This window comes from Alligator mississippiensis, chromosome 5, assembly GCF_030867095.1.
Source record: "Alligator mississippiensis isolate rAllMis1 chromosome 5, rAllMis1, whole genome shotgun sequence".
Classification (NCBI taxonomy): domain Eukaryota; kingdom Metazoa; phylum Chordata; order Crocodylia; family Alligatoridae; genus Alligator; species Alligator mississippiensis.
In genome coordinates this window covers 44,828,867-44,842,148 of record NC_081828.1, presented here as the reverse complement: position 1 = coordinate 44,842,148, position 13,282 = coordinate 44,828,867, and the positions used below count along the sequence as shown (strand labels likewise).

Genomic DNA, 13,282 nt, shown 5'->3' with positions numbered 1-13,282 from the left:
ATGTGCTCAGGTAAACAATGCATTTAACAGCGGAAGAACAACATTGATTCTGAAAATCTTAAATTTTGACATCAAAAGAATGGGATTTCTGATCATGCAGGAGAATTCAAAAGATATTATAAATGTAGTTTAAAATGTACCAAGTTATGGCAATTGCATGAAATATACCTCATTGTGGAAAGGGTTATGCATCCCTAAGAACAGTACTGAAGCACAGAGGGACCTTCATGCTGATGGTAGCCTTTAGGTACTTCTGTACTATAAATGTTATAAAGTGATTGTTTTCTGGGAGTGGCTAGCTCATTGAGGTAATGCACACAACAAGAAGAGTTTAGGTTGGCAACATAATAACACCAGTCCCCTGCCATGTGGGGGATTAAAATGCAAATCTCGTAAGAGTTGTGAACTTTGTGAATTACTACAAGCATTTCCTCTTTCTCTGAGCAGTGGTAGTGATGAACTCAAGACATCTTGAGTCTATCTTTGTTCTGGAAGGATAGTCTGTTACAATACCTCCAGTAACAAATAGAAGTTTAAAAGAATAAAAGGTCAAAGGTAGGCTTCAAGAGGAGTTTGATGAGATAGTAGCAAACCAAAAAGGATGTGTTGCCAGAAGTGAGGACTGCAATACTAGTCACCAGTGATAGCACTACAGCCTCTAACAAGCAAACTTCTTGTCTCTGTTTAGCATGGCTTAAATTACTTCATATGTGGTTGATAGGACCAAGTCCACTTGACAGAATGTGTAGGAGGCTGTTTTCAGCAGTCGTTCCTCAGCTCTGGAATTCCTTCCACCTTCACGTTTGCCAAACACTGAGTCTGGACATCTTTCAGAAGCACTTTAAAACTTTTCTGTTTAGGTAGGAGTTTAGCAAGTGAAGCTAGGCTGGGATTTCCATTTTATGTTGATACTATACTTGATTTTTAAGTTACTTTGTTTTCCTGTTTTATAAGTTCTGCACTCTTATTGTAAGCCACTCTGAGCCTTTGTTGGGAAGGGTGGCATATAAATCAAAGAAATAAATAGACATCCATAATCTTTGTTATGCTGATCCTTTGCTTATAGATGATGGATGTACACAGAATTTATCCTCTGTTCTTGCACTCCCCCTAGCTCTGAAATGTTTCAGAAGTTTTTAATAATAAATAAATAAATAAATAAATGACCAATAACTTAAATGCATCTCTCCTGTACAAAATTCCCTGAGTAGAGCTGTAAGACTGGTAAGAAAATACTTTATTTCTTTATCTAGTAAGTAAAGTCATCACAGGTCAATGAAGTGTTGGTTTTCTTTAGCCTAAGTGATATTTTCCTATTATTTTCCTGATGGTGCAGGACTTAGAACCATTGGTGTCATCACAAAATTGGATCTGATGGATGAAGGAACAGATGCCAGAGAAATTTTGGAGAACAAATTACTCCCTCTTCGTAGAGGTAGGCTTTCAAATCCACATGCCCATTGCTTCTGTAGCAAAGTGGTGATGAGGAAACGGGTATTTAGCAACCCAGAAGGTAGCATAATTTTAACGTAGTGCTGTGTTCTGGAGCTGAGGCAGAGGTTACAGGGAACCTGAGTTCATTGCCTTTACCATTGCACTAAATTGTGAAACAGCAAATGTAACAGGAGGCTATACTTAAACATTCCAATAAGAGAAAAAATATCAGAAAACAGGCTGGGCCAGTGGTTTTTTAATGGGAAGTATGAATTTTGGTTACCTGTAAACATCTTTTCTTGTGATAGTCTGTTGATCCTCACAACGGAGGAGTCTGTCTTCTCTTGATGGAATTTGGAAGCAACCACTGGAATGTTGATACTGCCCCTATAGCCTAAGCTCTGCCTCCTTTCAGAAGCGTTCTCTATTATTATTTCTGGAACCACAGACATATTCATTTCCACTGTTAGATTTCAAAGTCATTTTGGATTAGAACAATACAGTCTCACTGAGTAGATTCTTATCTCAATATCCCTACACAGAAAGCATTCCAGCTACAATGATATCAGACCAGATGACAGGAAAGCTTAGGACCAAGGCTTTCTATTTTATCATGTTTGTTGCCTTAGTGTTTTTCCATTTCAACATGGTTTCTCCCCAACTTACACTTCATTTAAAATTTACACCACAATTTTAGACTTTACAGAATTTTTAAGTCCTTGACTTCCATGGAGATGTGCTTGCTTGTATCGAGTCTGAACTCTTTACAGCCTATAACCCTCATCACACTATTTAAAACAATACCCAGAATGTTTGAATTTGAATATTTTTGTGTGAACTAAGCCAGCCTGGATACGTTTTCTGGATTTATTTTGTTTTAGGGTATATTGGAGTTGTAAACCGAAGTCAGAAAGACATTGATGGCAAGAAAGATATTAAAGCAGCTCTGCTGGCAGAAAGGAAATTCTTCCTTTCCCATCCAGCCTATCGGCATATGGCAGATCGGATGGGAACACCATATCTGCAAAAAGTTTTAAATCAGGTACAAGCCAAACAATGTGTGTAAATAAACCCTCCCCCCCCCTTTTTTTTTTTTTAAAGACCAGCTCAGTATATATAAAATGCTTTAAAATCAGTATTGCAGTGCAACTGAGTAAATCCTTTATTTTCCTAACACAAAAGGCAAAGCAGTTTTCTGTGTATTTACAGATTAATATAACTGACAAAATTGATTATTACTCTTTTGAGCCACTCAGTTTCTAAGAGTTCAAGTTTTCTATGGGTAATATAATTTCCCCGGTAGCAGTTATTAACTTGTTTGCAAAGCGAACTTCAGGTTTTAGTGACAGGTTCAGCTAAGTTCAAATATGAAAAGTGTAGTGTATGTTCCAAGGACATCCTTAAATTCCTGATGAAAGGAGTATTGGCATTCCAAATTAATGAACCAATCCAATCATCTTGCCAACACACTTGCCATTCCTGCATGTCCACCTTGGTGAGACAGTTCTCAGATTTCAGTTTTAGAAAGTTCTGTCTCTGTACCTGGAAAAGACTATGAATCTTGGAAAGTTCACCTGTTGTTTTTTTGTTTTTGTTTTGTTGTTTCTAAGAGGAAAGAGACTGAATCGCTAGCTGTTTTCACATATTCCTGCCATGATCTATCAGGCCTGTAACTTGATGGCCCTGTTGAAGCATGTTCTGTGTGGGCCAGAAAGTCTTCTAGCAAGGAACAGCAGCAGTTCAGTTTGTGCTGCAGAACTGGTTTCTGAGGCCTGTTACAACTTGGCTTGTGTTTAGGAGATCTTTGTTGTGTGTGCTTTTTTTAGGAAACACCGTATTTTAAAGATTTGAGATAAAACACTTCCTAAAGTTTTACCATCTTTTTCAATTGACATTAGGGTGTTGTTACACAGTAACTTAAATGCATGTTAAAGGCCTTTAAAACAGGAGTGACCATGTATTAGGGCAAGGAAATATGTACTAAGGGCCCTCTGAGCAGTTTAGAGATAATCCTCTTCCATCAAGGATTATCTCTAACTGGTTTTGGGCAGCTCATGTTGCAGTCATGTGTGACTGCTCCACAGGCCCAAAACTGGTTGGAAATGGTCCTCCAGCATCCTAGGAGGCATCACTCCCAGCTGCTCTGTCGCCTCCCACAGTGACAGTGGGGACAGCCAGGGGAGAACCTAAAGGCAAGAATCCCCCTTCCCTTCCCATTTCCCATTCTGGGCACATACCAGCCACTGGGGCTTCTGGCCCCTGCCCCTTCCCCTTTATCCCTCTCCCTCCCATTCCGCCCCGCTGCAATCCTACTGATGCAGCCCAGTATGCTGCTAGCCTGCTTCAGAACAAGGGCATGTTGTTGGCTCATATTCAGCTTATTTCCTATAACTCCCAGGTCCTCATCTGCAGTGCTGATGTTTAGCTGGTCAGTCCTCAGCCTGTATTGGTGCAGTGGCTTGTTCCATCATAAGTGCAGGACTTTGCACTCGTCCTCATTGAACCTCGTGAGGTTTCTTTTGGTCCACTCCTCCAATTTGTTTAGGTCTCTCTGAATCTTAGCCCTACCCTTCAATACATCTATTAGGGGCGTGCAAAGTGGGCCCTATTCGATTCGGCCTGAATCGGGGACATTGATTCGATTAATTGATATAGATCACTGTCCCGTATTCAATTCGGCCAAATCCAAATCTGAAGATTCAATGTTGGTTCAGAGAATCAGCGATTCGGACATAGACACAGCTTTAAATATTTTTTCTACATACCTTGAGGTACCAGTGCAGCTGGGGCGCATGGAGCGTCCCACAGGAGTGTGCGGGGGGGCCCTGCATGTGCTCGGCGACAAACCTGGAAGTGGACCAGAAGTACTTCCAGTCCACTTCTGGGTCCCCCGGGGAGTGCGCTGAGGGCCCCCCTGCACCCACCTGGCTTGGCAGTCGGCCACAGGGGAACCCTGGGTGCTATCCCTGAGACCCAGGAGGCACCAGTCGCCAAGCTGAGGGGTGCGGGGGCCCCCCCTGCGCATTCCCCAGCAGACCCAGAAGTGGACTGGAAGTGCTTCTGGTCTACTTCTGGGTCTGCTGCCAAGTGCGTGGGGGAGTCCCCCGCTCTTCTGTGGGACACTCCATGCACCCCAGAATCACAGTGTTCACAAGCCACCTGCTACCTAGAGAAATGTAGAAAAAACATTTAAAGCTGTGTCTATGTCCAAATCAATTTGGAGGGTTCTGATTTGATTCAGAGAGATTAAAGGATCTCCTGATTCGATTCGGATTCGGAGATAATGGCCACCGAATTGAACGGAATCTCTGCCAAATTGAATTGGGGACCAAAGCTTCACACAGCCCTAGTATCTATTACTCCCCCCCAGCTTGGTGTCATTTGTAAACTTGCTAAGGGATGCTGAAGAAAACCAGCAGCAAGACCAACCCCTGGGGCATTTCACTTGATACCATCTCCCAACTAGACATCGAGTCTTTGTTTACTGCCCTTTGGGCCAGACGATCCAGCCAGTTTCTATCCACCTTACAGTCCATTCATCCAGTGCATTTCCTTGGATTGCTTGCAAGAATGTTGTGGGAGACCATATCAAAAGCCTTACTAAAGTAAAGGAATATCACATTCATTGCTCTCATGACATTCACAGAGCCAGTCACCTCATCATAGAAGGCAGTCAGGTTTGTGTGGCGTGACTTGCCCTTGGTGAATCCATACTGACTGTTCCTAATCACCTTCTCCAAGTGCTTAGAATGGATTCCTTGAAGACCTGCTCCATGATTTGTCCAGGGACTTAGTTGAGGCAGACTGGTCTGCAGTTCCCTGGATCCTCCTTCTTCCCTTTCTTAAAGATGGGCACTCTATTTGCCCATTTCTAATCATCTGGGACGTCTCCCAATCACCACAAGTTCTTAGAGATAACGGTCAGCAGTTCTCTTGCTTCTGGGGGACAAACAGGGAAGGGGACCCTGCCTGCCACTACTACCGGCACTCTGTAGGCTGAGTCTCGCTCAGAGAGTAGTGGTGGCAGCTGGTGGGTTCCTCTTCTCTGCTTGTTTCCCCAAGATAATGTCGGGAGCTGCAGGTGAGCCAGAGGACACAGATGGTTGGGGTGAGCTATGAGGACTAGTGGGGACAGGGAGGGAGTTCTGAGTGGCAGGGAGGGAGCCCCAGAATAGAGAGGATGGGTGGGACAGTGGCAAGCCTTATCTGGGCTGGTGGGTGGGGAGGAAGGCTCGATCTGGCAAGGGGAATGGGGATCCAGATGGCAGGCAAGCCGGGACTGGCAGGTCCAATGGGTTCCTGCCAGCTCCCTTGCTGCCTACAGTTTGGGCCACCTACCCTGCCCCTGAGAGCAGGTGAGCTGGGTAGGCACAGAGCTAGCTTGGCTCCTAGCTTGGCTCACCAGCCTTCTAAGGGCAAGTCAGAGTAGTACACATTACAGGGAGTATTAACTCTTAATGTGCAACTGCTCAAAACGTGCTAATTTTACGACCAATTAAAATTAGCATGTGCTATGTGTAATGTGTAACAAGGCCGTTATGTTACCAGCATTGTCTGTATTTACTCAAATCCAAGATGAGGGTTTTTCCCTCCCTCCCCAATCAGCATGGGTGAAAAAAAGCCTCATCTTGCATTTGAATAGGGGATGGGGCAGGCAGCAGCTCAGCTTCAGCTTTGGCTTCAAGTACAGGCCCAGGGCAGGTGGTGGCTCAGCTCTGGCTCTCGCCCTGGGGCTTGGGGCTGCAGCCAGAGTTGAGCTATTGCCTGCCCTGGGCCAGGATGCCTCATGCGACAAGGAATCCATGTATAGAATCCTATTATTTGGGGGTCACCTCAAATACAAAGTCAACTTATATTTTGGTAGATATAGTAATTCTTTGGCATTTCACTGCTGCATGAAACCACACACTGTCACACACCTCAGTATTTATTTATTGGATTTATGTGGGTTTATAAGTATGTGGAAAATATGCTGTAGAGGTTCATGCAAGTTGTACCCATGTTATTACATGTGTTGGTGCCAGTGGTTCTGTTGGAAATTCAAAACTCTGGTTCCACAAGGTGGAGCTCCAAGAAAACTCCAGTGTTTCATTCCATGGAGAAAATAACTCAGTAGAACTTTTGTTTAGAGCCTACAGGCTTCTCAGAATGACTCTTTTTTTTTTAAGTCTTTATTTGGTTGGGGGGTAGAATGTTGGCTATAGGATGTAACTGCAAACCAAGGAGCTGTACTTATCGGTACATAAATTATTTGCATTGTTGTCACTTAAAGGTTGAAACTCCCCCATATTTAGCAGATGGGAGATGCAATAATGGCTTCTTTATAAAGTTAGGAAATTCAGGTAGAAAATTGAATGTGTGAGTGGAGAGAATGTTACAGTTCCAGATATAGTCATCCAGACTGCTTGATTTATTGATACTTGGGATCTATCAGTGTGTTCTCAAAGAATGACAACTGAAATAATTCTTGACCCTTCCCCGATATTAGTTGGATGCTATAGCAACCATTTCTTCCTTCCTGAGCTTATCCATCTTTCTACCCCATAGTCCATATGCTTTACTTTATGAATGTGGTATTGTATTTATTTCAGCATTACTCTTGCCATGTCTTGGACCAGCCCCAAAACACATTAGCTATATTTTTTATAAGTCATTCTTCATATAGTGTCAAAAGTGTACTCAGAAGTGATCCAGGACCCAAAGAGCTCACAAGCCAAATAAGACATTGGCAGTACTGTCCAAAACATTCCAGGTCCCATCAATATATATATATATATATATATATATATATATATATATCAAAAATGTACATGAACAAAAGTCAAACCTTACACACTCAGTGAGTGTTCCCCCTTTGCTTCCCTCTTATAAACTCTTCAGTGCTTGTGGGATTAGCACTGGTAAAATGATATAAGGGAAGATTTTTTTTTTCAGAATTGTTGGTACAAAAAGCTTGTATAGTATAGAGCAGGAGGTCTGCTTCCTAAACCCAAGGAACAAATGTATTATTAAAAAAAGGGCAAGCTGTCACAAAAAACGATTTAGGGGCAGGTTTTCTACCACTTCCTATTCTTTGTATGAAGGGAGCTGAAAGCACTTGCAGGACCTCTGTGTGAGAATCCAGACTGAACGTTGTCTGTTTCTATACCTTGCTGCCCCTATGTCCTTAATCTAGGAATAGGGAGTGGGGTGGCTAAGACATTTGCTTATCTCAAGCTACCATGTTGGGACTTTTACCAGATGGCAAATTCAGTGCATCTCTCAGGCTATTCTGATCTGGACTGAGCAAGAAGGTACTGTAACTGGTGACTTTCCCAGTATCTCATTTCCTTTTTTATGCTGTCTTGTGTTGGAAGGTGCCACCCTTTGTTAGATACTTTATTAGGCTCAGACAGGGAAAGTTTAGCTCTTATTCTGCTGTCCTTGGGACTTAGCTTGGCAGAAGTGATCAGGGATGCTTTTGGGTTTATAGGAAAAAGTGACTGGAGTTAGTTGGGGAGATGACCCTTACTGCCTCTCTGTAGTAAAAAGGTTATTTCAAACATTCCAGTTTAAAAGTTGCAGGACGTATAGCTCAGGTATTGTACTGTCAGCTTATACAAACAACACATCTTAACACAGTTGACCTAAGAAGTCACATTTTGGAGCCTTGAGGGCTGCATGTTTAACACCACTGCTCTATCTACTGGAATAAAAGAAATATTACACTGGAGATTTTCCAATAGTGCACATGTAGTCCTTGGAGTCTCTTGAAATCACCTCTTCAGTGGAATAGCCAGGACTTGCTGAGTTGTCCAGAGGGAATCTAATGGGTCCTTAAAACCTTTGTAGGGTTGAAGATTGCTAGAAGAAAAATGTTCAAACTTTGGATGGCTTTGAGCCCTTTATCCATGTAATGGTCCATTTAATTTACTCCTAGATAACTTGAATGTATGATAATGATACAATATGTAGAAAAACTTACTTGTTCATGTCTGTAGGGGTGTAGAAATGTTCATAGGTTGAGTATGGCTGGAAGCTGGCTTTTTCTCTGGATTACAGCAAAAGAGAAAGGAACAGAATGATGGAGACACTTAACCTAAAAATGTAGAGGAAGAGAAGAAAAAAAATGTTGGGGGGCGGGGCGGGGCGGTGGAGTAAGAGAGAGGGGGAGTTGGGTAACTAAAGCTGTCAGGTTCACGTCCTTCCCCTCACTGAGTGGGAGGTAACTTTACTTCTCATTCTCCCTCATTTTTGGCCCTTTTCAAAAAGAAACAGAAGGCGTAAATGAAGAGGAGTTGGAAGACTGAGGATTTCTTGTGTGCTGAGGAGTGGGGACAGCAGCAAAGTAATTCTGCAATGGGGTTGAGGGATAGCAGTGCTTGAGGGTGTCATTTTCTTTTGGCAGGAGATATAGGATTAAAGTACTGAGTGCTAAGAAATATCATTGGAAATTAAGTGTGTGTGGCTTCTGTTGACATGGCTGAGTAAGTACCCCTTACTTACACAAGTGTTCTTAGTGCTCAGCATAATGAGAAGATCAGGAAATTGTTCAAGCCTTGATATAATGTGGCCAAGAAAAGAGGATTTTGTTTTGGCCTATGGATATACCTGTTGGATCAAAGGGAAGTACACTGGAGAGCCTAGCATGGGTCATAAGTTTTTTGTTGGGCATTCAAAAGGAAGTGTCCATCCTTTACAGCCATCTGTATTCACAGTAATAAAGGATTTTTTATTTAACTTTTTCAGCAACTCACCAATCACATTCGGGATACGTTGCCAGCCTTCAGGAGCAAACTTCAGAGCCAAATGCTTTCTATAGAACATGAAGTGGAGGCATACAAAAATTTCAAACCGGAAGATCCAACTAGAAAGACCAAAGCCTTACTGCAGTGAGTGTGTACTCTTTTAGTTTCTTTTCATATGTGTAAATTCTGTCTCATTTAAGTTCAGGAGGTGACTGTTTTCCAGTGAAAGGAGAACTTGGGACACTATGCAGTTGCCAAAGAGGTTAACAAGGCTCAAGTTCCAAAGACGCTTATACTTTTAAGAGGAGTTTCCCTTTTCATAGATTTCATAGACTTTAGGGTTGGAAGGGACCTCGGAAGATCATCGAGTCCAGCCCCCTGCCCAAAGGGCAGGAAGTCAGCTGTGGTCATAGGATCCCAGCAAGATAAGCATCCAATTTTCTCTTGAAGGTGTTCAGTGTAGGTGCTTGAACCACCTCTGATGGCAGGCTATTCCAGGCCTTGGGGGCTTGGACAGTAAAGAAATCCTTCCTTACATCCAGCCTGAAATGGTCTTGCAGTAGTTTATAACCATTCAACCTCATCATCCCTAGGGGTGCTCTGGTGAACAAACGTTCCCCCAGATACTGGTGGTCACCCCTAATAAACTTATAGGTGGCCATCAGATCACCCCTGAGCCTGCGCTTTTCCAGGCTAAAGAGCCCCTTAGCTCTCAGCCTGTCGTTGTAAGGTCTGTTTTTCTGATCTCTAATCATGCGCGTGGCTCTTCTCTGGACTCTCTCAAGCTTCTCCACATCCTTTTTGAATTGTGGGGCCCAAAACTGGATGCAGAACTCCAGCTGCGGCCTCACCAAGGCCAAGTACAAGGGGAGAATGATGTCCCAGGATTTGCTTGAGAACCATCTATGGATGCAAGCCAGCGTTTTGTTCGCTTTACTAGCCTCAGCATCACATTGAAGGCTCATGTTCATCTTGTGGTCAATCATGACCCCCAAGTCTCTTTCTTCCGTAGTGCTAGCCAGCGTAGCACTGCCGAGCCTATAAGGATGCTGCAGGTTTTTCCTCCCAAGGTGGAGAACCTTGCATTTTTCAGTGTTAAACACCATCAGGTTCTCGCCCGGCCATTTGCTGAGCCTGTCCAGGTCAGCCTGGATCGCCCTCCTGTCTCCAGGTGTGAATGCTTTGCCCCAAAGTTTGGTGTCATCAGCGAACTTGGCCAGTCCGCTTCTGACTCCAGTGTCCTCATCATTAATGAAGATGTTGAACAATATGGGTCCAAGGACAGAGCCTTGGGGGACCCCACTGGTCACGGGGCACCATGACGATCGACTTCCATCAATTACCACCTTCTGGGTCCTACCACGGAGCCAGTTTCCCCGCCAGCAGATCGTGGTGGACCCAAGGCCACAGTTGGCCAGTTTCACCAAGAGGTGATCATGGGATACCAGATCAAAGGCGTTTTTGAAGTCAAGAAATATGACATCAATCTCTTCTCCCTTGTCCAAGGTGGTAGGTCACCTGGTCGTAAAAAGAAATTAGATTGGTCAAGCAAGACCTACCCACAACAAACCCATGCTGGCTATCCCTCAGGATGTTGGTGTTGGCCAATTCATTAAGGATGGCCTCTTTAATAAACTTTTCTAAGACCTTCCCTGAGATAGAGGTCAGGCTGATGGGCCTGTAGTTTGCTGGATTCACTTTCCTCCCTTTCTTGAAGATAGGCACCACATTGGCCTTCTATACACTATCGGACACTATACCAGAGCGCCAGGAGTTCATTCCTATAATTCATTTAATAGTGGTGTGTGTGTGTGTGTGTGTGTGTATGTGTGTGTGTGTGTGTGTATAGTGCACACATGCACATGCGCACACACAGGCACACACAGGATGGCTGCGCAAAGCTTCAGTCATTGATTCAATTTGATGATTTGGACATAGCTTTGAATGTTTTTTCTACATACCTCAAGGTACCAGGTGGCTTGTGAATGCTGAGATGGAAACACTTCTGGTCCGCTACTAGGTCTGCCGGAGAGTGCATGGGATACCCCTCTCCCTGCCCCCCAGCTCGGCAACTGGTGCCTCTTTGGTCTGGGGGGGCACCCAGGGTCCCCCTGCGGCTGATTGCTGAGCTGAGGGAGTTGGGGGGCTCCGCCACGTGATCCGTTAGGACGCTCCATCCACCCCACCATCTCAGCATTCACAGGCCACACCTAGTACCTCAAGGTATGTAGAAAAAACATTTAAAGCTGTGTCTGTGGCCAAATTGTCGATTCTCCGAATCAGCATCGAGTCTTCAGATTCAGATTCGGCTGAATTGAATTGGGACAGTGATCTGAATCAATGAATTAAATCACTGTCCCCCGAATCGGGCTGAATCTGAATCGAATATGGCTTGCTTCGCGCACAACTAGTATCCAGTTCATTATAGTAGGATAAAGCAATGTCTGTCTGTCTGTCTGTCTGTCTATTGCTTCATTTTACTTCGATATGCCAAACCTAAATTAAAGTGTTTTTCTTTGAGCATTGTAATTGGGTTATGCCTTGTGTATACTCTTTGCTAAGATAGAATATCCTGGAATGCTGTGCATAGCTCAGGATGCATAGTCTCGGCTTTTAATCAAATGCATGTTTTCTTAAAACAGTTGTCCTCAAGAGTATCAGGTTGGATGCTGTTGATACTCAGTACAATGCAGCTGCATTCTTAGTGTGAGCGCCAACCACTCTATATCAAGTTCTTTACTGTGGTATTTGAACAGCTATAATGAGCTACAGTCCAAATTCTTAGGTTTCTCCTTTCTACATGAGGGTTCTTGAGGGTATGATATATTTTACTGTTCTGTTCATTCTTATTTTAAGGGTCAGATATTTTTGTTTGTTAATAATACACATATTGATTAAATTCCATAGTTTGAGTCAGCTCTGCGCAGTCTCTACCTTAGTCTGAGTTCTTGATTCTACTTGAGGCTTCTAGATCAAGAAGCCCAGGCACTCAGGCTGCCTATACATGTGCCTGTGGGTGGGTGGGGGGGAACGTTTTAATTAGAACAGTTCTTGGAGAGCTGCTTTAATTAAAACGCCTCACTGTCATGTCTGTTAAGCCCCTGTGGGTTGAAAAATGGCCATGGGACACGTCATCTAAACCTGATTCAATGAGGCTTAGATAAAGCGCCCCAGTGGCCATTTTTAAACCCACAGGGGCTTATACAGACAAAGTTCTTTGGGTCAGTGTGATATCTTTTATTAGACAAAAATAAGATATCACATTTACCTGTCTATGTCCTTGGACCAACACGGCTACAGCCAACGACCCCAGGGGCTTATACATGTGACAACGAGGCCATGCTGAAGCATTCTAATTAGAATGTGGAGCAGACTTGATTAATCTAGTCTGGTCTGATATGCTCTAACTAGAATGCAAACCAACACATGTATAAGCACTTTCAGGTTTTAAGCATCATGCTTCCTCGTATAGAAGTGCAACAAGCTGTTTCTGCACCCTGGGCAACAGTGGCAGCAGTGGGCAGGACAGCAGTGGCAGTGACAGCTATTCTTGTGCCCTCTCACAATCAGTCACTGGGGCTTGATGGCTCAGTCACCCACCCCTAATTATGCAACTGGATAGAAAGAGGTTTGTTATGGATCAATATATTTTCTGCCTTCTTTCTTTTGCCACAGAAAGGGAGGAGATGGGTGATAGTTCAGTCCTGTAAAGAGGATGAAAATTGCTTAAAATAATTTTATAACAAGGAAGCTTGCAACTTTCAAGGCCAGTACCCAAATACAAATCTGAGTCACCAAATTCATTTTTTTTTGTCAGCATTCTGACAGACTTTAATGATGTTTTATTCACACACACTGAAGAAGTAGGTTTCAGAAGGTTTTAGAGGATATGCCGATACAGTCTATGACTTAAGAGATGCTTAAGAAAAAGGACCATAGATCAGTGTCTATGTGATTAGCTTCACTAATTGGGAAAAGGTTTAGTTCCAGCAGAGGGTGGTGTGGGCAATGTCCTAGATATAATTCAGGAGATCTGTGCATTGCTGAACATCCTTTAATGAGGGCTTCCTCTTGCTACTTCCCATACATTCAGCTATTCACAATTGTGTACATCTGAAAGT

At 43.4% G+C, this 13,282-nt stretch overlaps 1 protein-coding gene across 11 annotated transcripts in view; it reads left to right on the top strand.

Moving 5' to 3' along the window:
• DNM3 (dynamin 3) overlaps window positions 1–13,282 on the top strand; it is a 332,054-nt gene that overhangs the window by 62,415 nt on the left and 256,357 nt on the right. For all 11 annotated transcript variants that reach the window (XM_059728288.1, XM_019486507.2, XM_059728290.1 and 8 more), the window contains exons 5-7: window positions 1,337–1,435; window positions 2,316–2,476; window positions 9,163–9,305. In XM_059728288.1, the coding sequence (XP_059584271.1) occupies window positions 1,337–1,435; window positions 2,316–2,476; window positions 9,163–9,305 (403 nt within the window). The remainder of the gene's footprint in view (window positions 1–1,336; window positions 1,436–2,315; window positions 2,477–9,162; window positions 9,306–13,282) is intronic.